The 25,125-nt window shown below is 40.3% G+C and overlaps 1 protein-coding gene across 16 annotated transcripts in view; it reads right to left on the reverse strand.

Moving 5' to 3' along the window:
• Window positions 1-25,125, reverse strand: part of polybromo (protein) — an 86,496-nt gene that overhangs the window by 26,753 nt on the left and 34,618 nt on the right. For 7 of the 16 annotated variants that reach the window (XM_076184413.1, XM_076184410.1, XM_076184412.1 and 4 more), the window contains 11 exons: window positions 23,700-23,783; window positions 22,144-22,305; window positions 21,877-21,924; window positions 19,341-19,507; window positions 18,050-18,222; window positions 17,486-17,655; window positions 16,121-16,168; window positions 11,048-11,185; window positions 3,725-4,000; window positions 3,177-3,212; window positions 367-541 (listed from right to left, as the gene is read on the reverse strand). In XM_076184413.1, the coding sequence (XP_076040528.1) occupies window positions 367-541; window positions 3,177-3,212; window positions 3,725-4,000; window positions 11,048-11,185; window positions 16,121-16,168; window positions 17,486-17,655; window positions 18,050-18,222; window positions 19,341-19,507; window positions 21,877-21,924; window positions 22,144-22,305; window positions 23,700-23,783 (1,477 nt within the window). Of the gene's footprint in view, window positions 1-366; window positions 542-3,176; window positions 3,213-3,724; window positions 4,001-11,047; window positions 11,186-16,120; window positions 16,169-17,485; window positions 17,656-18,049; window positions 18,223-19,340; window positions 19,508-21,556; window positions 21,596-21,876; window positions 21,925-22,143; window positions 22,306-23,699; window positions 23,784-25,125 lie in introns of all 16 variants that reach the window. The other 9 variants (XM_076184411.1, XM_076184405.1, XM_076184401.1 and 6 more) reach the window with 8 other exon arrangements.

Genomic DNA, 25,125 nt, shown 5'->3' on the forward strand with positions numbered 1-25,125 from the left:
GCTGCCCAGGACTACTGTCTACCCTGTCATAAGCCTTTTCCAGATCCATAAAAGCCCAAAATACATCCTTACCTTTTCCCGTAGCTTTCTCACATATCTGTCTTATCACAAAAATCTGATCTACGCAACCCCTACCTGTCCTAAACCCACACTGTTCCTCACCAATTACTCCCACTGTTCTACTCCTAATCCTTTCAATCAAGACCCTCCCATAAGCCTTCCCAACTACACTTAACAAGCTGATCCCTCTGAAGCTACTACACTCACACTTGTCCCCTTATGCAGTCAAGTATCCCATATATGATATTAAATGAAGGAAAAGTTACACTAACAAGAAAAAACAAACCAAAGGGTTGCCATACTTACTTTGTTGACCTTTGCTGCTGACGTGAATATGCCCTGTTCCTTCCGCCATCAAGTGGTCACTAAGATCAGCCAGGTCCTCAAATTGGAAATCACAGCTTTCCCACATACATTCAAACACTGTGTCAGGATTGTTGGGAAGAGGAAGCTCCTGGGTGGACGAAGATGTGCCATGCGGCTATTTTTAAGAAGAAAAAAGTGATGTATTGGAACGGTATCATATATTGCATTACTTCCTGAGAGGAAAGAACGATTAATAAAGTAAAAAAGGAAAGAAAAAAAGGAAAATAACGTTTTTGGTTAATAATCTAGATTCCAAGAGGAATGTCAATTATTAATCCATATGAAAAGGGAAAAAATAATAAGATTTCATCAGAAGAGAGTATAACTGTTTTCTAGTATCCTACAAGAAAGAAGAATAGAACTTATCTGTGTTCTGTGACTAATGATGAGTTACTGATACGTATTGGATCGGACACTACTACATTATTATTTTCAAAGCACAAGTGGGACTAATGAATGGGTACCTGCACAAAGTGGTTCTTGTGAGAATAACATTGAAGTCATTTCCCTTCTACCCTACTTTCAACCCTATCAACTTTTTCATTTGCAATTGAAGGTGCAGCCCTTATAGGTTGACATTTGGTCTTCTAACTGGGCTCCAGATCTCACTTATCAACTTTGTAAGAATTTCCTATATCTCTAAACAAAAGAAGAGTTGACCTGGCAATTGCTCCCTTTATCTTACTTTCAACTGGTGACATAGGAAGTCTGATGCTAACACAATACAGGTACAAGTTTCTTACTGTAAAGATCTATGGGATGGCCAGTTGTTTTGAGGCTATGGATTTCCAGTTGGCAAAACTCAAAGCAACACCTGATTGATGCACAGCATCTCACCATATATTACAACTGAAACATTTTATTACATTGGACATGGGGCTGGTTGGTTTCTTGACTACTGCTTTCGATTTTTAAACATGTACTCTGATATGAAAAGTGGGGAATTATAACCTAGACAAGCCTAACCATGTATTGTAAATTTTGCTTCTTTGGTGAGATGCTTTTACAATTTTTCACTTGTAATGAAAATGCTATCTATCTATATGAGTGAGGTACCCAAGTCAATGGCATACACCCACTCCCATCAATTTCAGTCCCATCCAGCCTCTTTGTTTTCCTCTTATCTTAGCTACTCCAAGATGAAGGGTTATCCCTGTCTCCTACCCAATGCCTGGGTCATAAATAATGCAAGAAGACACAGCACATCAGGGCTGCTTCACTTACATGATCCTTCTCCTCGTCCCTTCATGAAAATGCAATCTCTAATGTTTCCCAGAAGTAACTGAACTCTTTCATGAATGTTCTGGGTGCACAACAGCAATGCAATATCGGGAGCACTAAGACTATACTTATGTGCACCAGCAGCAGCTCTGAGGTAAGAGATAATATACTGCCATATCTCTGCCAATCTACATACAGGTACTCCTCGTTTAACGACCTACTCGGTTAGCGACAACGCGGAGTTACGACGGGCTTTATGACAGATGTTTAACGTAAATCACCCGAAGTTATGATGTCGTGTACGATAATTAAGTTGGCTGAGGCAAATTTGTATGATGTTATAATTGAACTTGTACGGTGGATATCAGCTGTGAGGTAAAGTGTTCTGAAGCTTAGGTCTACATTACCATCCTGCAAGCTGCAAAAACTACCTGGGGTACAGTATATATCGGTAGTGGTAAATTTTTAGTTTCGACCATGGGTGCAATATAGCAATAGAAAATTAATTATTAATTTTGTAAATTATAATGTATCAAAGTAATATGCAATTTTGTGAGCGGAAAAAAAAAAAAAAAAGTACTAAAACAAATTTCGTAAGTAACGAAGTCATGTCGGACGAATGGTACACCATGTTTGTTATGATAGATGCCGATGTCGAAGAAATAAAAGGATGATGAATTCGTCTAACCTAAACTAAACTAACCTGACCTGTGTTTGATAAATCATTACATGCAAATTAAATGTCATCCGGCTCGTCCTCGTTGTCGTCGTCGTGACAGACGTTGGCAGACGACAAGATGGCGTCCCAATCCTATGCTACCGACTTCGTTCATTAGCATATTTTCTTGTAGCATGGTATTTTTTACTTTCATTTCCGCCCACAAAATTGCATATTACGTTGATACATTTTAATTTACAAAATTAATAATTAATTTTCTATTGCTATATTGCGCCCATGGTCGAAACTAAAAAAATACCCCGGTATTCAATATGGAATGTCAGCATACGCGGATTTGGTCATATACGGTAATTTCAGGAACCTAACCACCGTAAATAAACAGTAAATAAAGCTATAATGTACTGTATAAAAGAGGGAAAATACACGAAAATAAAGATACATGTATTGCTGGACATTGTACATACAGTACATGTACGTTTATGTATACACTTTCGCTTAACGACCAATTCGGTTAATGACGGCGCACTGGTCCCAATTGTCGTCGTTAAACGAGGAGTGGTTGTATATATATTCTTACACTTCCTAATCCGATTGATACTATCGAATCAATAAATTAAATCAAAGTACGTGCTTAAAATCTTATAATGCATCTCTTTTTTTCATGTCTTACTTATTACAATGCATCTAAATTTAAGTTTCATGCAAAGGTTTTAGATACTGGGTTGGAATGACTAACTCGGGTAACCCCCAAACACCCCTAACTAGATTGTTTACTTCACGTGTTGTACGAATAAAACTTGTTTTAATTATGTTGAAGTTTTCAAGAATTGTGACAAATGTGAGGCCTTACTGTGATGTAAGAAGCTTTGGAATGGTCACTGCAACCCTGTAGGAGAAGTAAAAGGACTTTGTAATGTGAGTAAATGCATGTGCGTGGGTGTGAGGGTGTGTGTCTGTGTGTAGGAGATAGATTGATAGACAGAGAGAAAATACAGAGGAGAGAGAGAAGAGATGGGGGAAAGAGAAGGGAAGAGGGAGAAAGAGAGGGGGAGGTGGAGATAAATATTAGAGAGGGTTGGAAAGATAGAGTGGAAGAGAAGGATGGAGGAAGAGGAGGGAAAGAAGGTGAGGGAGAGAGAGGAAGGAGAGGGTGAAGGAGGGAAGGAGAGGGAAGGAGAGGGGAAGGAAAAAAGAAGGGGAGGGAGAGGGAGGAAGAGGAGGGAGGAAGAGGAGGGAAGGAAAGGGAAGGAGAGGGAAAGGGGAGAGAGAAGGGGAGGGAGTGGGGGAAAGGAAGGGGAGAGAGAGAGAGAGAGAGAGAGAGAGAGAGAGAGAGAGAGAGAGAGAGAGAGAGAGAGAGAGAGAGAGAGAGAGAGAGAGAGAGGAGAGAGAGTATCATACCTTGCTGGTTGAAGTTGTAGTCGAGGGTGTCTGAGGTGATTCAGGCCCCGTTCCATTCAGAGCCCTTTCTGCACTTTCCAAGTTCATCTGGTGCGCTCTGTCTTCGAACACTTTCCTCTTAGGTTCCGGTAAGCACTTCCATTCAATGCCTACAAGTCGAGATATCTCTCCAAAGTTGGCATTGGGATTTTTCAAAGTAATGCTCTTGCGGATTTCAGCCGAGAAGAGGATGTACCCAGTCATCTGCTTCTTCCCCGTCATTTGTTGGAATTGTTTCTACGTATGGAGGAAAACATCATGTTGTAAATAATCAAATTACCTGTTACAGTGGAACTGGCAAAGCAAACTTTTATAAGACCTTTAGGTCTTTCACAACTTTTACAAGATACAAATGAAAATGAAATAATTTACAAATATATTTCTTCCTACACCCTTTGTGACGAGATATTCAATATCTATCTATATACAGGCATGATAGTAGGTAAAAAAAAAAATAAAATAAAAAAAAAATAAATAAAAAAAAAAAAAAAAAAAAAAAAAAAAAAAAAAAAAAAAAAAAAAAAAAAAAAAAAAAAAAAAAAAAAAAAAAAAAAAAAAACACTACATTGGCCAGGGGTCCAGGGGGCCGCAGGCCTAGGCTGAGTCCCTGGGTTGAATCGCTAGTAAACAAATGCATGCAAGCTGTTCTGTTGATGTTGCTATCGATATAATTCGGCCAAAATAAAATCTACCCCAGTCATCACCTTGCTATATGTACATGTGTGCACCACAACAAGCAATGCTACACAAAACGAATCACTTGTGGGCCAGCACAAGATAAACCACTTACACACAGGTACAGCCGACACACGAATCACCCAAAACTTCACATCAACCAAAAATTATTTGACCGCAACAAAATAATTTTTTTCTTTTTTAACAGGATCGTTTATTACAATCGGGAATTAATGACAAAAAATCGAGATCATTGTCAGAAAAAAAAAAAAAAAAAAAAAAAAAAAAAAAAATCGGAATTCAGATTAAAATCTGAAAAACATCATGCCTGTATATACCAATGGGAAAGGATGGCAGCAAATTGAAAGCAAGTCTGGATGATTGTGCTGAGAAAAATATATGGGGCAGAGACATGGAATCTAAGAGAGGCAGATAATAGAAGTTTGAATGTGTTTGAGATGAAATGTATGAGAAATATACGGTTGGATAAGGTGAGAAATGAGGCGAGGATGAGAGCTAGGGTGGAAAAAGAGATGGCAAATAGGGCTGATGAAAGAGTACTAGGATGGTTTGGACACATGGAAAGAACAAGTGAAGAAAGCTTAGTAAAAGGGGTGTGGAAGGCAAAGGTGGATGGAGTGAACTTGTGGGGATGACTGAGGACGAGATGGATGGATGGGATGAAATGGCCATTGACCAAGGAAGGGAGAGGGCAGGAGATAGGGGCGAGTGGAGAATGACTATGTACAGATGGTATTGTGAAGCAAGAAAGGGAGGGGGTGAGGGGGTTGGGAGTGGTTATGTGTAAATGATATTCTGATGCAGCCTAATAGGATGTCTTCTTGTCTCCTCTTTTTATGCACGAGGGAACAGAGGGAAGGGAAGGGAGGGGGGATCACCAATTAAGTAAAGAAGACTTGCTGTGGATGTACTGTGTCCTGCTGCATTACTTCTGACCCAGGGCAGGGGGCAAGATACAGGAATGATTTCTTATCCATGTGGAGCTATGATGAGAGAGAGGGAGGGTGGTGGATGGGAACAGAATGGGTGAGAATGAAGTGGGTGGAAGTGGGTGGAAGTGGGTGTATCTTGTATACATGTACCAAGGGCATTTCCACCCTTACAAGGGGGGTAGCCAAAATCAAAAGGCATAGTTCCACTCCCATTCACCACCATTCCTTCCCTCTCATCTTGGCTCCTCAGGGATGACAGGTAATCCCTGCATCTCATCCATTGCCCTGGGTCTGAAGCAATGAAGCAATGCAGCATGACACAGCACATCCAGAGCAAGGCTGCTCCATTTAATCAGCAACCCTCCCTCTGTCCCCTCATGCAGAAACATTGAAGATGGGGAGAAATCCTTTCAGGTTGTGTCAAAATATCATTTACACATAACCACTCCTTAACTCCATCCCCCACCCACTCCCATGCAACAGAGTATAATCCGTACACAGTCACTCTCCACTTACCCCTATCTTATGCTTTCCACTTACTTCCTCAGCAGACATCACCCTCTTGCACAACATCCGCTTCACCCCATCCATCCATTTCATCCTCAATTGTCCTCTCATGTCCACTCCCTCCATCTCCGCCTTCCACACCTCTTTTACTAATCTTTCTTCACTCATTCTTTCCATGTGTCCAAACCATTTCAATACTCCTTCATCAACCCTATCTCCCATCTTCTTTTTCACCCCTGTTCTCCTCCTCACTCCCTCATTTCTCACTCTATCCAACCTTGCAACCCCTACCATACTTATCACACATTTTATCTCAAACACATTCCTCTCTTATGTTCCATGGCTCTGCCCCATATAGTATTGTTGGTACAATCAACCCTCCTTTCTTGTATTATATCTATTAGCCTTGAATAGAAACATATTAAATTGGTGACGCATGATCGTCCTTGTCTGAATCCAAATTGCCTTGGATTTAACACTTTGTTTTTTTCTAAATATTTTACCCATCTAATTTTGATAATTCTTTCACATATTTTTGCTATTGTACTTGTTAGAGAGACTGGTCTATAGTTGGTAGGTTCTTCTTTATTTCCTCCTTTATATATAGGTACTATATTTGCTTTTTTCCAATCTTCTGGAACTTTTCCTTCTTTCAAGGAACTATTTAGTATGCTATGTATTTTGTCTGCCAGTTCATTCCTGCATTCTTTCAGTATCCAGTTTGCTATTTCATCTGGTCCATGCGATTTTCTGACATCAAGATTACTCAAGTGTGTTAATATTTCATTCTTTGTTACTTCTATTTCTTCCATAGGGGGACTTTCTCTTTCCATTCGTTCTCTTCAGGTTGTATGTTCTCCCTTGTAAACACTGATTTAAAATGTTTGTTCATAATTTCTGCCATTTCCATTTCCTCAGTGTATTCAACTCCCTCCTGTCTTAATTACTCCAAGTCTTGTTTGTTTTTCAGTTTATTGTTTACAAATCTGTAGAATAGTTTTGGTTGATCTTTACACTTTTCTATGATATCTTTTTCATATTTTCTCTTTTCCTCTCTGCACATTTGTACATATTCATTTCTATAACAGGTATATATTTTCCATTTTTCAGGTCTTCTGTCTTTTTTCCATCTGGTCCAGGCTTTGTCTCTTTTGTCTTTTAACTCCCTACAGCTTTTGTTGTACCAGCATTTTACATATTCTTTTTCTTGTTTTTGTCTTGGGACATACTTTTCCACTCCTTTTTAGTAAATTTTTGTCAAAATATTCCATTTCTCTTCTACTGTTGTTTCTTCTTTGTATATTTCTTCCCAGTTTTCCTTTTGAAAGAATTCTCTTATTTTATCAAAGTTTGTTTTTTCATACATCATTCTTCCTTTTCTATATTGTTCATTTCTTTTCATATATTTTTCTTCATTAAGTTCCAGTTCAATCAATATGTGGTCACTTTAACTTATTGGTGTTTTATATTCAATTTTGTCCACTATTCTAGGTTCGGATGTAATTACTAGGTCTAGTCTCGATGGCTCTTCTTCATTTCTATACCTAGTGTTTTCCTGTATCCATTGTGTCATTGTATGGTCAGTAACCATCTCAAGTAGAGCGTTTCCCCATGAGCCGTCTCCACCCTTTACTGTAATTTCTTCCCAGCAGATTTCTTTGCAATTAAAGTCGCCCATCATAACTATTTTTCCTCCCTCTTCCATTATCTTGTTTAATGTTATCTTTGTGTCCTCTAACATACTTTTATGTTCACTCTCTTCCCATGAGGTTGTTTTCGGGGGCACATAATTTATCACAAACTTTCTGTTCTTCTTATCTCTGTCTTCTACTTCCATCATTATCATCTCTACTGTATTCTTTCCATATGTGACACACTTCACGTTTATATCCTTCTTAGTCAGGAACATAACTCCACCCCCTTCCTTTTTCACTCTGTTTCTAATCCAATAATTATATGCATCATGTCCTACACTGTTGGGTGGTAGTGGACCTTTTAATTTTGTTTCTACAATTCCCATTATGTCTGGTTCTTTTTCTTTCAAATAATCATTCAGCTCATTCAATCCTGTTATTAATCCATCTATATTTGTGTAAGACACTCTTAGTTTTCTGCCACTTCCATTGTGTTCTCTGTTTCCCTTTTGTTTTTCTCTTGTATGTCGACTTTCTTTAGTTTCATATTCACTACTCTCCAATAGAACCTCTCTTTTTCTGACTCCGTTCTTATCTCGTTTTTTTCCTTTGCTTCAAGTCTTTTCTGTTTTTCTTCCTCTCTTTCCTCTTTATTCATTTCCCTTTTTATCCATACCTTTTTATATTGTTCACTTGTTGCTAGTTTCCCTGTTTTGGATAAGATATTCTCAGCCGTAGTTTGTGACCTGAATTTAATCTTAATTGGTCTGGTCTTGTCTGTACTATATTTCCCTAGCCTGAATTTCTCTTCGATTTGTTTAATTATTTCTGGTTCATCTTCCTGAACTAATTCTAGTAAATTTCTTACTTTTTCATTTTCCTCTTTGATTCTTGTGGTTCTCTCTGGGTTATGTTTCTCTTCCATTCCCAATATAATTATACATTTCTTTTTGTCTGCTAAGTCTCTTACTATATTCTCCTTCTGTCTCATCACTTTAATAACTGAGTTTTCAGTTTGTTCATTCATTTGCTGTCTGATTATGTCAGTGAATGCAACTTTGCTATTTTCTTGAATTTTTTTCCAACCCTCCTTGTTCTCCTTATTATTCTCCTTTAAGACTTTATTCTCATCTTTTACTTCTTTTAACTGTTTTTTTAATTCTTCAATTTCCTTAGTTAAGTTTTTGTTCGCCTTCTCTAGTTCTTCCAATTTTTCAACTCTCCGTATAATATTGTTAACATGACCGAACCTACGCTCCACGTCCTCGATCATCTTATCGACCTTCTCTTCTAGTCTTGTCAGTCGGGGGGGGGGTTTGTGTCCCCCCCACCCTCTTTAAATCCCTGGAAAATATTCTCATCACTTTCTACTGTATTGCTCTTGTCTATACTTCTAATCTTTACATTTTTATTAGACATTTCATCGTCGTCGGGGGGCCTTTTGTTTACCTTTCGCCTGTCTGCCTGGGCCAAGTCTACTCCTTCCTCATTTCCTTCCATTTCCCTCAGTAATCCCTCCCCTTTTCCTCTTTCCCTACTACTCCACGAGCAATTTCCCCCCCACCCTGTAAATACAATAGGCACTTCTCTTTGCGTTGGGATCCACAAAACTTCAATTTTCTTCACAACGTCTTCTAAGCCGTCCATTCGTTGAAGTGTGTGTATTTGTGTGTGTGTATATAGTGTGTGCCTTGTCCAGAGACAATGTGTCAGTCATTAGGGCCTGTAACTCCAGATGAAGGCAAAGGTGTTGTCTTGTTATGAAGATGGGTACCAGGGTGATAATACTTTCTAATATCCATCTAGTAGGACCACCATTATTGGTACTCATTATTGGTAACACTGATGACCTAATCATCATCAATAATTGTTACAAAATCATAAATTCACTCACAGATACAAATGACAAAAGGTTTTGCCCTTATAATGGGCAGTGGTCCACCCATCCCACATTCAGTTGTTTTCCCCGTTTATCTTTATTCCTTGTGGATGAAGGTCCATCCCTGTTTCCCCACCCAATGCCTGGATCTGAAGCCATGCAGCAGGTCACAGCACCTCCACAGCAGGGCCAAGAGGCTGAAGCTGGCTTACCTCCAGTGCTTAATTACATGGTAAGTCTTCCCCCACTCACTCAAGAATTCATAGACATTTTTTTTTTATTAATCTATCATCCATTCACAACCACTCTCCACTCACATTTATCTCTTACACTCACCCTTCCTTACTCAACAGGCATTTCCCTTTTACTCATAGGCTCCTTCCATCCATCCATTCCATTCTTGGTGTCCCCTTCAAGTTCACTCCATCCTGTCTTCCACAATTTTTTTCCTTTTGGCATGTTTTCTTTTAATTGTTCTTTCAACATGCCCAAACCCATCCCAGTATTCTTTGATCAAACTTATCTGCTAATTCCCTTTCTATCCCTACTCCTACATGCAGAGACCAAGTCAAACCACAAGTCCAAAGCAAGCTCGTCAAACACAATTGATATTATTTGACATTGTATTTTCTGTAGCGTATATTCTGTAGTGTTTCTGAAGTGTTTTCGGGGATGAAATGGTTGGGAATGTTTTTGTGCCTTGTCCTTTTTGGCTACCCCCCTGGTAAGGGGGAAAAAAGCCTTGGTATATGTATGTATGTATGTATTTTCTGTAGCACATCATTATAGATTTTTTTCCTTACTTTAAATTTTAAACCTCATATAACAGATCAACTTCCAACACTGACCACATCCACACAATATCATCACTATAATCAATCACTTATAAACAATAATTCTCTAGATCAATCAAATCTATATACATACATACATATACCAAGGCTTTTTCCCCCTTACTAGGGAGGTAGCCAAAAAGGAAAAGGCATAAAATCATTCCCACCCATTCCATCCCCGAAAACACTCCACACCCCTCCACCCTCCCTCCCATCTTAGCACCTCCTAGATGACGGGTCATTCCTGCATCCTGTCCACTGCCCTGGGTCAGAAGCAGTGTCGCAAGACACAGCACATCCACAGCAAGGCCGCTTCATTAAATCAGCGACCCCCCCTCTCCATCCCCCCATATAAGGAGAAGACGGGGAGAAATCCCTTCGGGCTGCGTCAAAATTTTGCTCACACATACTACCTCAGCCCCCATCCCCCCATCCATTCCACCTCATGCATCACAACAAATCTATATAAACACCTTTATTCAAATACATAAACAAAACCACTCCAACTGGTACCGGACTTTCTACATAAAACTTAATATAAAAAAGACTTAACAAGTTAATTACCTTCAAATTTCAAGTTTCTAGTGACAAAGCCTCACCTGATAACTTAAAAGAGGTATATATGATACAACCTACTTCAGTAAATCAAAACAGTTACAATCAAAGCAAAATCTACCCAGAAAAAATGGCAGTAATTATCATGCACAAACATCATTAGTGCTGGCAAAAGTGCAGAGCTCAATGTTGCCACTCCAAAAACACTTGAACATAGGCCTTCTCATGAAGCAAGACCCAGAACTTACTCCGCTAGGCATCTTCTTTAGGGCCTTTGGTGTTCCTCCCATGACGCCGGAGTCCACGGAGGCAACTGAGGGTGGGGGGCCATCCATAGAGTCCTCAAAGTCAACCTCCATACGGGACGATACCATGGGGGATGATTCCTGATTGAGGAGGTTAAATATTGTGTTACGGCAGAGGAGGGAGACCGAGAGCAGGAAATGTTAGGAAAAGAAATATCAGGAACATGGGTCGTATGGTAGTGATTTGTGGGGAGCAGGGGATTTACAACTTGGTAATGAAGGTGTGTTTGAAAAAAAATGCAAAAAATTGGAAAGAAAAGAATCTATTTTATTTTCTTTGCCCTTTAAAGTAAGTTAAAACATTTCCACTCTCCTGAGATGATAATGAAGAAATTACTGGAAATGAAATAATGATGAGAATAATAAAAACACGAGACGACCAAGTAAGAACAATGAAGTTTGGTACATTGAACAAAGAACTGGATATAGTGTGTATTCAATTACACACTATATAGTGTGTATTTAATGACAAAGTAAAATGCAAATAAAAAGCTTAGTACACAATTTTTTAAAAGGGGGAAAAACAAAATGTGAAGGAAAAGAATGTGTGTGCTGTATACAAACATCCCCACTTACAAGGAGAGAAATGGCAATGAATATATATAAATGAGAAGAAAGATGGATGTGTTGGCAATGAGTGAAACTAAGTTGAAAGGGCATGGCAAGTTTGAGTTTGGGAGTGTAGTTGGGAGGGTGTCAGGAGTTAAGAGAGGACAAGGGAGAGAAGGGGTGGCTATACAAGTCAAGAGATAGGTAAATATGTGGTGGAGTGGAAGGTTTTTTCAAGGTTAATGTGGATCAAGGTCAAACTGGGGAGATGTGGGTTTTTGTAAGTGCATAAGGGCCTGGGAATGAGAAGTGTGTGGAGGAAAGGGAGGCATTTTGGATAGATTTAAACAAATGCATAGAGGGTTCAGTGAGAAATGTCAATGTAGAAGATAGGAAGGTGTGTGCTTGGGTTGATGAAAGAGCATTGGGATGGTTTGGACACATGGAAAGAATGAGTGGAGAAAGATTAGTAAAAGAGGTGTGGAAGGCAGAGGTAGAGAGAGTGGACATGAGGGGGTGACCAAGGATGAGATGGATGGGGTAAAAGGGGCATTGGGAAAGAGGGGAATGTCTGTTGAGGAAGGACAGGAGAAGACATAATGGTTGTGTATGGATGATGCTGTGATGCATGAAAGGGAGTGGGTGGGGGATGAGGGAGTATGTGTGAAAAATAATTTGACACAACACGAAGGGATTTTTCCCTGTCCTCTATTTTTCTGCATAAGGGGTCACTGATTTAATGAAGTGGCCTTGCGACACTGCTTCTGACCCAGGGCAGTGGGTGACATGCAAGGATGACCTGTCGTCCAGGAGCCAATATAAGAGGGAGGGAGGGGATTGAATAGGAGAGGAGTATGTGGGGATGGAGTGGGTGGGAGTGGATTTTATGCTTCTTCTTCTTCTTCTTCTTTTTTTGTTACTTCCCTTGTAAGGGGGGAAAAAGCCTTTGGTATATGTAAGAAATGAACCAATAGATGGTGTGGCTGGGATGTGTGGAGTTCCAGGAAAAATTCATAGTGGAGAGTTGATGGTGGGGATGTCTTGGAAAAGTTGATGATAGCAAATACCAAATACAGTGTTAAGGAAGAAAGTCAAGCATAAGTAAACATGGGAGAAGGTGGTTGGAAGGGTGGTTGACAGGGCATTAATGGACTATATAGCGGTAACCAGGAGAAGAATAGGAAGAATTAAGGATTTATATGTTCTAGGGGGAGAGTGGGGGAATATCAGATAATTTTTTGGTGGAAGGTAAGTCGAGAGTGGAGGATAGATGGGGAAAGAGGAAAAGGACAGAAGGTAGGGAGGTACTTAAATGAGAAAGAAAAGGAGTATAAGAAGAAGCTGAGAGAGGAGTGGGATGGAGTGAGAGATAGAGTAGAAGTAGGAGTGGAGGAGGAATGGGGATGTTTCAAGAAGTTGCAAGGTGTGGAAAATTGATGTGTGGAACAAAGACTGGAGGAAATAGAGGGAAGGGTAGTGAGTGGTGGGATGATGAAGCAAAGAAAGTTGTTTAAGAGAAGAAATGAGCTTTCACAGATTGGTTATAAAATAGGATGAGAGAATCATATGAGAGGTACAAAGAAAAGAGAAGTAAAGTGTAAGATAAAGGAGGCAAAGAGGAGAGATGTGAAATGAGGTAAAAGAATGATTTTTTTTTTAAAGTAATAAAAAGATGTTTTGGGAGAAAATTAACAAGATGGGGAGTTGAATCAAGTACAGAAAAGGTAAAAGGTGCAGATATATACATATACAAGAGGCTTTTTTTCCCTTACAAAGGTGGTGGTATATACATACATACATACCAAGGCTTTTTCCCCCTTACTAGGGAGGTAGCCAAAAAGGAAAAGGCATAAAATCATTCCCACCCATTCCATCTCTGAATACACTCCACACCCCTCCACCCTCCCTCTTATCTTAACACCTCCTGGATGACGGGTCATTCCTGCACCTTGTCCACTGCCCTGGGTCAGAAGCAGTGTCGCAAGACACAGCACATCCACAGCAAGGCCGCTTCATTAAATCGGCGACTCCCCCTCTCCGTCCCCCCACGCATAAAGGAGAAGACGGGGAGAAATCCCTTCGGGCTGCGTCAAAATTTGCTCACACATACTACCTCACCCCCCATCCCCCCGCCCATTCCACCTCATGCATCACAACATCATCCATATACAACCATTCTCCACTCACCCATCTTCTGTCCTCTCCCGTCCTTCCTCAACAGACATTCCCCTCTTCCCCAAAGCCCCCTTCACCCCATCCATCCACCTCGTCCTAGGACGTCCCTTGATGTTCACTCCTATTCACCCCCTCCCTCTTCTCCTAGCTCTTTCTGGATGACGAGCCATCCCTTCATCTCACCCATTGCCCAGGGTCAGAAGCAGTGTTGCAAGACACAGCACATCTATAGCATAGCTGCTTCATTTAATTGGCTACCTCCGCTCTCTGTCCCCTCATGCAGAAAAAGAGAAGACGGGGAGAAATCCCTTCATATGCGTCAAGATATTTTTCACACATGCTCCATTGTCCCCCACCCACTCCCTTTCATGCATGACATCATCCATACACAACCATTTTCCACTCACCCCTGTCTTGTCTTCTCCCGTCCTTCCTCAACAGACATTCCCCTCTTTCCCAATGCCCTTCTTACCACATGCATTCATCTCATCCTTGGTTGCCCACTTATGGTTACTCCTTCCACACCTCTTTTACTAATCTTTCTTCACTCATTCTTTCCATGTGTCCATACCATCCCAATACTTTTTCATCAACCCTATCTCCCAACTCTCTTTCCACCCTTGTTCTCCTCTTTACCTCGTTTCTCACTCTATCCAGCCCAGTAACCAATATCATATTTCTCAAGACACCTCATCTCAAACACATTCAAACTCCTCTCTTATGCTCCATGTTTCTGCCCCTTATAGTACTATCAGCAATCATTCCTTCATATAATGTCTTAGCATCCACTCCCAAATATCTATTTCTCATTAGTTTTTATTTTCCCAAGCCATTTACTTGCTTCTCTCAATCTACATTCTACCTCCACCTCCATCCCTTCCTTTCCCACCACATTAGCACCCATGTATCTAAAGCTATCCACTTCCTCCACTCTCCCTTAATACTCACTTCCACTCTGCTGCTACCTTCTCCCCTTGTACATCTCATCACCTTTCTTTTACCCACATTTATCTTCAACTTCTTTCTTTTGCACACCTTCCCAAATTTTGTCACACAAGTGCAATGTTGTCAGCAAACAACAGCTGGCTAATCTCCCACTTTTCTCTATTTTCTTTAACCATCTCCAATCACTGACCCATTACCCTTGCATTTACCTCTCGCATCACCCCATCCATGTATGCATTGAACAGCAAAGGTGACATAACACATCTCTGACGAAGTCCCACCTTTACCTCAAACCTCTCCATTTCTGATTCAAACCCAAGCTCTACTACTCTTGTAAAAACTCTTAACGGCTCTTAATGGCTTTCCTCCTATCCCATACCGGTATATCTGCAATACTTCCCACAGTGCCTTCCTGTCTACACTGTCATACACCTATTCCAAATCCATAAAGGCCAAAAAAATATCCTTACCTTTTCCTAAAGGTTTCTCACATATTCGTCTTACCACAAAAATCTGATCCATGCAACCCCTACCTGTCCTTAGGCCCCCATCCCCAACCTACTCCCTTCCATGCATAACAACATCTATACACAACCATTCTCCACTCACCCGTCTTCAGCCTTCTCTCTTCCTTCTTCAACAAACATTCACCTCTTTCCCAATGCCCCTTTTACCCCATCCATCCATCTCGTCCTTTGTTGCCCCCTCATGTTCACTCCTGCCACACCTCTTTTATTAATCTTTCTTCACTCATTCTTTCCATGTATCCAAACCATCCCAATACTCTTTCATCAACCCTATCTTCCAATACCCTTTCCACCCTAGCTCTCCTCATTTCTCACTCTACCCAGCCTAGTAACTCCTACCATATTTCGCTTGCATTACATCTCACACATATTACAACTTTTCCTCTCTTATGTTTCATGTTTCTGCCCCCATACAGTGCTGAAAACTAGAAGTATAAACAAGGTTATTCTAAAGATGTTAAGGAATGAGTGAAAAGATCAAGAGTGGATGAAAAATACATTGGTGAGGAACATGGGCATAGGTTGAAAGGATTGTGGACTATGGTAACAAATACAGGAAATGTAAGGAACAAAAACAATGGAAATTACTATAAAATTACTAAAAAATCATTACTGATGTTCTTTTTCAAAAGCAAAGCAGTGTATATAATGTGCGCGCCTTAATAACCATTCAAAGCAAAATACAAAGGCCAAAACTGAGGACAAACAATACTAAATGTAAAGCCACATTAAAACCAAACTGCACAAATAATTAATCAAAATGACACAGCAATACAACCAAGAAAACCAACCAAACCAAAAACAAAACCAAAATGCTTACATTGTTGTGCTGACCCTTCTTGACACCTTGAGGGGCAACCGAGTTGTACTGCAAAGAACAACAGAACGCAAGCATGGCTCAAGCAATAACACTCAAATAAGACAAACTTCACAACATTGGGGTTGGGGGCAAGGGATTACTGTACATACCACAGGGATGGGTTATGGGAGCACGTGGGAAGGGGTATATAGTGCACCTACAAAAAATAATATATGCATAGGTAAAATTCAAAACTAAAAGAAAACTCTATGTGGGATGCAAGACTCCCATACAAGGTTTTACAGTAACCACCTTGAAATCTTGGTATTTGTTAAGTCAAAATCAAAGATAACTGCTGTTAAATAACCTTGATATGTATTCAAAATGATCAATGTTTAAGCTCAAATACATAATCTTACAAAGTTGCACACATAGTCTTAAGAAACTATAGCATCAATGAGTTCTGACACTAAAGTCATGGAGGGAAATTGATTCCTCTACTGAGCTCCCACTAGATATCCTCCACCCCAAACATATTGTGTTCATATGTGTCTACTACCAGTGTAGTGTAGTCTACTGAGATGCATATGACTGTATATAAGGCAGCCCAGTGGAGTAGGTACATGTCATCTGATGTGCTGCCTAACCTGTGTTGGTATATCTTAAAGTGTTGTGTGATGACGTCTACAGTGTCTACTTAATGTAATACGTCTTCTGTTTGACTTGATTTCCAATAACTGTAGTGGTAACAGAAAGGTAGCTAAGGATCTCTTATCACTTTCTCTGTAGGAACTATGTGTCTAAGCCTGTTCATGTTGGTGTGGTTGGGTAGGGATGAGTGGTGGTGGGATAGCTACTGGTAAATAACTTGTGATAGTATTACAAAGGCCAAACTGTGAACCAAAATACAAAGGTATAGGTGGGAATAAGAACTTCCTATGGAAGACAAGATGGGTAAACTGCTGACTCAGAGAGTAAAATATAACCATAATTCAGTACTGGCTACTCACTGCACAACCATTCATGGAAGGGACAAAGCAAGACTAAAAACTGGGAGGTTCCTGCTCTACCACTATATCAATCCATTCATGCCCAAAGTATTTATTATTATTTTCTTTTCAACATGTGTATGTAGGTTACAGATATTCAACACATATCCACCTTGCACCGTTGATTTTATTCTGCCTAACAGCAGATAGTTTTAGTATTCTGAGGAACTCTGGGTATGAATAGATTAAAGTTCTAACAATTTGTGTCTCCCCATCATTCTCTTTCAGCCAAAGGTTTATTTCACTATAAGAAAAGGAGATGGGGATAATAAAAAAAACTGAGGGTCTAATGTACATAAGGAGAACACCTTCATGCCAACAAATGCTTCAATGGTACCTTATGAATTAGGATAACTCTTCTGAAGAAGTATATTTCATCAGCGTGGAGCTCCCGGGTGGGTGTGAACTTTCGTAGACCATTTTGCAACTGACTAACCCTTTTGTTCATTTCATCCAAGAAACTCTCACAAACAAAAACATCTTCCTCAGTGATTTCTGTGATGCGTACTGCAAGAGCATAATAACACATATTTTAGGTTTTACATTCAAAAGACTATACAGTGAATTTAGGAAAATATATTAGGTACACATATTAATCTAACCATTCCCACTTATATATAAAATGAGTGGTAGGGTGGTGAGATAAATACCAAGAATTGTTAGTTTTAATACTAACGTTTCACTCTTAACAGAACTTCTTCAGAAGAAGTTATGTTAAGAGGGGTACATCAGTATTAAAACTCCAATCATTTCTGATGTTTATCTCACCACCCTACCATCTCACCATATATCATAAGGATTTGCAGGGTCAACAGGAAAAAAAAAATACATATATACAATTACTATTTCAAGCTCAAATGGCAGATAATGGGTAAAAGAAATATTTTCCATCAATACTTACATCTACAGTAGGCTTTTGTATCTAGCACAGAACATCTACCCAATATATCTGATACGGGAAGTGTCTCTTCATTTGCAGTGAGATAAAGCTCCTGTTTATAGAATAATCTCTCTCCACTTGGATTAGTTTCTACTGCATGGGTGAAGACTGTGCCTACAAAATAACTTGTTCCCCTGGCGAGAGAAGAAGAGAAAAAAAAAAAAAAAAAAAAAAAAAAAAAAAAATTACAAAATGGTTACAATAATCTTCAGAAATTGCAGACGTTCAACAAAAACATGACAACCAAACTACATATCAATTCTCTATGTAGCAACATAACACTTCTCATTCTGGCAATATTTGACACAAAAAGACCTTGGGCCTAGTCCATAGACCATGTGCCAATCACTTGGAATTGTACAAGACAGTTGACAGGGAGACAATTCACTGACATCTGTCCCAAAGCACCATCCCCCACAGAAAATATTCATTACTTCCTTGTACTATTTGACAAATAGATGACCCGTCTTCCAGGAGGTGCTAAGACGAGACGGAGTGTGGAGGGGTGTGGAGTGTATTCAGGGATGGAATGGGTGGGAATGATTTTATGCCTTTTCCTTTTTGGCTACCTCCCTTGTAAGGGGGAAAAAGCCTTGGTATATGTATGTATGTACTATTTGACAAAGTAATAACAACTTCATGTAAAACAAAAATTTAGCACTGAAAACCTTAAACTATGTACTATTTGACAAAGTAATAACAACTTCATGTAAAACAAAAATTTAGCACTGAAAACCTTAAACTTTCAGTTATTGAAAATTATTCGTATATCTTTCTATATACCAAGGGGTTGTGTATGGATGATGGGATGTATGGGAGTGGCGTGGGGGATGGGGTTTTGGGAGTATGTGTGAATCATATTTTGATGCAGCCTGAAGGGATTTTCCCCCATCTTCTCTTTTTCTGCAGGAGGGGAAGGCGGGGGGGGGTGCCGATTAAATGAAGTGGCCTTGCTGTGGATGTGCTGTGTCTTGCTGCATTGCTTCTGACCCTGGGCAGTGGGCGAGATGCAGGGATGACCAGTCATCCAGGAAGAGCCAAGAAAAGAGAGAGTGAGGGGTGGTGAATGGGAGTGGAGTATGTGGGAATGAAATGGGTGGGGGTGGATTTATGCTTTTGACTTTGGCTATCTCCCTTGTAAGGGGGAAAAAAGCCATTGGTATATGTATGTAGATATGGAACATGATTCATACCTGAACATTACCCCAAACAAATACATACTCTAAAAAGCTCCAATCATTCCCCTACTTACTCTTTTGTTGTCCATATTTGCGTGATTTGCCGAATAGATTTCTTATTTGAGTCGGCACCTTTGACATATACAAAGTCTCCCCTTTTGACAACCCCTGATGCTGTGTTGTACTGCTCGTAATAAGTGTAACCACTGGGATTGTTTGCCATCTCTTGCTGCACGATATTCTGAAATCAGATGGATAAGAAATAGTTAATCACAACTACCTCTGGTGTTCAACTATTATATTAAAAGTTACAACATAATCCAGACTGAGCTTTACAGATGAAAATGTATTGCGAGAAAGTAAACAAATAAATCTATGTATCAAGCAGGAGGGGGTTAAAGGTACAAGTCTAAGGGGTGACACAATGGTGAAGATTATTCCTATTTTCCACACACATCCATCTTGCTTTGTAAGTAATGGCTAAATGCTAAATGAATGATAGGACGGAGACACACGTACATGTACAATGTTGGAACCATATATGAATTTTAAGCTATCGTGATAGTTTGAAATTAAAGTCTGATCCCTAGGACCAGTTTACTTTCTTGTATCATATGAGTATTTTACTCTCTTGTATACAATTTAGTAAACAAGCACACATAGAGTAAAATAGAAAGAAGGGGGGGGAGAAAGGAAGAACAAAGAAAAGGTGCAAGGAATGGAGAGAGAGAGAGAGAGAGAGAGAGAGAGAGAAGGGGGGAGCAGGGAGAGGGAGGGAGGGAGAGAGAGAAGAGAGAAAGGGGAAGAAAAAGAGAGAGAGTGAGAGAAAGGGGAGAAGAGAGAGAGTGAGAGAAAGGGGAGAAGAGAGAGAAAGGGGGAGAAGAGAGAGAAAGGGGGAGAAGAGAGAGAAAGGGGGAGAAGAGAGAGAGAAAGAGAGAGGGAAGAGAGAGAGCAAGTGAGAGGGGGAAGAGAGAGGGGGGGAAGAGAGGGAGAAGGAAGAAAGAGAGAAAGAGAGAGAGGGGGAGGGAAGAGAGAGAGAAGAGAGAGATAGAGGGAAGAGAGAGACTGAGGGAAGGGAGAGATAGAGGGAAGATAGAGAGAGAGGGAAGAGAAGGGGCAAGAGAGGGGACAGAGTGGAGAGAGAGAGAGAGAGAGAGAGAGAGAGAGAGAGAGAGAGAGAGAGAGAGAGAGAGAGAGAGAGGAAAGAGAGAAAGGAGAGAAGATAGAAAAGTGAGAGAAAAGAGAGATAGATGGGAATAAAGTGGGGAGAAGATGAGGGGAAAGAGAGGGTAGAGAGGGGAGAGAGAGTGGGGGGAGAAAATGAGAGAGAGAGAGAGAGATAAATGAGATAGACTAATAAAATAGAAAGGAGAGAAGAAGGAGAGAGGAGAGAGAGGGAGGAAAGAGAGAGAGGGAGGAAAAAGAGAGAAAGGGAGGAGAAAGAAAGAGAGGAAGGAATGAGGGGAAGGAGAGAGAGAAAGGGGGGGAGAGGGAGAGAGAGAGGAAGGAGAGAGAGAGGGAAGAGAGGAAGGAGAGAGAAAGAGAGAGATTGATTTGTGCATACACCCACTTCATCTATATACTGGGGGCTTTCCCCCCTTACACGGGAGGTTTAACCCCATAACATCATTTGGCGACCCCCCTCCTCTCCTCACCCACTCAATAATTCATAATGATGATGAGAAAATAATTTCTTTGGGATGTGTCATACTTTCATACATTCACAATCTTCCTCCAGACATTCCTTGTTCTCTCTTTCTAAATCAATAGCCATTTAAAAGTCCACCTCACTCCACCTCATTCTTGGTCTTCCACTCACCCTTATTCCATCCACCTCCATTTTCTACATTATCTTTTTGGTGGACTTTATTCAATCATTTGTTCCACATTCTTGAACCATCTCAACACTCTCTGATGTACCCTATCAGATAACAAGGGAAGCAGCGAACAAATGAGTGAGTGAATGAGTGAGTTAGTGAACAAGCAAGCAAGCGAGTGAGTGAGTGAACAAGTGTGAGTTGGTGAACGAGTGAGTGATGTATTTAGTAGAGATAACACGGTCCAAAAATACAGGTTGATGCATGAGGGGAAGGACAGGGAGAGCAAACACATGGGGGAAGAGGTGGGAGAAATCAAGGCAAGGGAAAATTAGAAAGGGTGACAACAAAGGACTTCCCTGAAGTAAGTAAGTACGTAAAGTGGGGGGAAGGTAGAAGGATGATGTTTAGTTTATCATGATGTGAAGCACCCACCCTTCCCCTCTCTTGGTTTTGGTAGCTAGACAACCTACCAGATATAAGTGGGTAGGCAACTCCCTGCATGGGAAGTACTGTAAATGTAAGGGGGTTGGGGAATAAATGAATATATACAAAAAGTGAATAAACAAACGGGTATGTCTATTTTCCATCTAAAGCATTTTCCCCAAACGAAGGGGGTCGCCAACCAAAACATCACTAGCAGACTTAGTCCCTATAACCAAAACAATGAGGGGCGGGTGTCTAGTGTCCTTACCCCTCATATATAAAACATAAAACAAATTTGCTGGGGTGAGGAAAATGGCATGGCCTGACACCTCCCTTTTTATTTTAGTTTTAGGGCTAGGAGACTCACCCGTGTGGATGAGTGGGCGACCCCCACATGTGGGGAAAGATGCCTGGGCTGAAAAAATAAGTGACTAAATAAATAAATAAATATAGGACGAGTAAATAAACAAGACAAAATAAATAAAATGTACTAAGCTGTCCATAACTGCCAGAATGCCAGTAAGACCTTAATAATTTCAAACTGAGTATTTTCACAAATATAGCAACATAACTTTAATTCCATACATTTTTCACATATCAACTACCCACTTGTAATTCTAACACCATTACTCACAGGAATATCTCTTCGAATCAACTTGGTTTCTTCTTCCAATTCTGCTAGTTCCTCCTTGTGCTTCTCAACACATTCCTTGAAGATGGATGCCACCCGTTTTGGTTCCAGCGGCTCAGGCCGCTCAATAATCTTGACGAACTCAGGAACAGAAAATGGCCACGCCTGTGGTAAATATAACAATAACACATGATGAACTCGATTCTAAAAATAAGATCTCAAATGTCATTGGTATACCCATATACAAAAAACTAGATTAATTTTATGTCAAATAAATTATATTTTTCTTAAAATGTGCGGTGAAATGGAAAGAGGTTTCTTCAAGGTTAGTGTGTATCAAGGTGAAACTGGGAAGGGAGATGTGGGTTTTTGTAAGTGAATATGGGGATGATAGTGAGAAGAATATAGGGGAAAGGGAGGCTTTTTGGATAGATTTAAATGACTGCATAGAGGGTTTAGGGGGAAATGTCAATATAGTGGTATTGGGAACTCTCAATGCTACAGTAGGAAATAAACCAATAGACAGACTGGTTGGGAAGTGTGGGGTTATAGGAAAAAAAAAATTCTAGTGGAAGGTTGACGGTGGAGATGTGTCTAGAAAGAGAGTTGATGATAGCAATAACAATGTTTAGGAGGAAAGTTAAGCATAAGTACACATGTGAGAGGGTGATGGATGGAAGTGTGGTAGTGTTAATGGACTATATAGTGGTAACCAGGAGAATAGTAGGAGGAGTTAAGGATGTACATGTTCTAAGGGAAGAGAGTGGGGGATATCAGATAATCTTTTGGTGGAAGGTAAATTGAGTGTGGAGGATTGATGGAGAAAGTGGAAAAAGACAGAAGGTAAGGAAGTGCTTCAAGTAAACTGCTTCAATGAGAAGAAAAATGAGTCCAAGAAATTGAGAGAGGAGTGAGAGGTGAAGGATAGAGTCGAACTAGGAATGAAGGAGGAATGGGGATGGTTGAAGGAGGGAGTCACGAGGTATGCAAAGATGGTGTGTGGAACAAGGAGGACAGGAGGAAATAGAAGTGTAGTGAATGGCAGGATGAGGAAGCAAAGAAGGTTGTAGAAGAGAAGAAGTGAGCTTTCACAGATTGGTTACAAAATAGGATGAGAGAATCACATGAGGAAAAGAAGAAGAAAGAAAAGAAAAGAAAAGAAAAGAAAAAAAAAAAGAGAGAGAGAGAGAAATAAAGCATAATATAAAGGTTGGCAAAGAGAAGAGCATATGTGAAATGGGGTAAGAGTATGACAAAATTTTGAAAGTAATAAAAAGATGTTTTGTAATGAAATTAAGAGGAAGGAAGCGAATCAAGTACAGAAGAAAAGGCAAAAGGTGCACACGGAGAGATGATAATGGAAGAGATGGCAGTAAGGGGGAGATGGGTAGAGTATCTTTTTAGGGGGGAGTTGCTAAATGTTAAAGAGAATAGGGTGGGAAAGGTAGTTTTAGTGGGAAGCACTAAGAAAATGACCGTGATGAGTGAGGAAAATGGAAGAGAAATAAGGAAGGATGATGTGAGGGCAGTTTTTAATATGATGAGAGCAGGTAAGGCACCTGGGTTGGTTGTTTTTGTTGTTGTCGTTCCCTAGACTGTCTGTCCGAGCAGTCCCTGGGTTGGTTGGGTGTCATGCAGAATGTCTAAAAAAAAGAGAAGTATAGTGATAATGGGCTGGCTGGTGAGGTTATTTAATGATTAATTAAAAGAGGGTAGAATGCTGGAGGACTGGAGGAGTGCCTGTATAGTTCCACTTTACAAGGAAAAGGGGGAAAAGTGTGAGTGTAGTAGTCTCAGAGGGATCAGTTTGTCAAGTGTAGCTGGGAAGGGTTATGGAAGGGTTTTGATAGAGAGGATTAGGAGAGGAACAGAGGGAGTAATTGGTGAAGAGCAGTGTGGGTTTAGGACAGGTTGGGGTTGTGCAGATCAGATTTTTGTGGTAAGGGAGATATGTGAGAAAGCTTTAGGAAAAGTTAAGGATGTTTTTTGGGCCTTTATGGACTTGGAAAAGGCTTATGACAGGGTAGACAGGAAGAGACTGTGGGAGGTATTGCAGATATATGAGATAGGGGGAAAACTGTCAAGAGCAGTCAAGAGTTTTTACAAGAGTAGTAGAGCTTGTGTTAGAATCTGAAATGGAGAGAATGAGTGCTTTGAGGTAAAGGTGGGACATTGCCAGGGATGTGTTATGTCACCTTGGCTGTTTAATTCATACATGGATGGGGTGGTGCGAGAGGTAAATGCAAGGGTAATGGGTTGGGGATTGGAGATGGTTAAAGTAAATGGAGAAAAGTGGGAAATGAGCCCGTTGTTTGATGACCACACTATGCTTGTAGCAAGATCAGAGGAGGGATTGAGGAAGTTAGTGACAGTTTGGGAAGGTGTGGGAAAGAAGAAAGTTGAAGATAAATGTAGGTCAAAGTTGATGAGATGTACAAGAGGAGAAAGTGGCAGCAGGCTGGAAGTGAGTATTAAGGGCGAGAGACTGCAGGAAGTGGATAATTTTTTATATTTAGGTGCATAGAGGGTTTAGGAAGAAATGTCAATGTTATAGTACTGGGAGACCTTAATGCTAGAGTGGGAAATGGTCCAATCGACGGAGTGGTTGGGAAGTGTGGAGTTCCAGGAAAGAATCGTAGTGGAGAGTTGATGGTGGAAATGTGTCTAGAAAGAGAGTTGATGATAGCAAATACAGTGTTTCGGAAGAAAGTCAAGCATAAGTTCACATGGTAGAGTTTGGTGGAGTGTAGTGTTGTAGATAGAGCGCTAATGGATTATGTAGTGGTAAATAGGATTATGATAGGAAGAGTTAAGGATGTACATGTGCTAAGGGGAGAGTGTGGGGGAATATCAGATAATTTTTTGGTGGAAGGTAAGCTGAGAGTGGAGTATAGATGGAGAAGGAGGAAAGGGACAAAAGGTAGCGAGTTTCTTAGAGTGAACTCTTTGAATGAAAAGGAAAAGGAGAAGGAGTACGAAAAGAAG

This window comes from Oratosquilla oratoria, chromosome 4, assembly GCF_046742065.1.
Source record: "Oratosquilla oratoria isolate Oo_2021 chromosome 4, ASM4674206v1, whole genome shotgun sequence".
NCBI lineage: Eukaryota > Metazoa > Arthropoda > Malacostraca > Stomatopoda > Squillidae > Oratosquilla > Oratosquilla oratoria.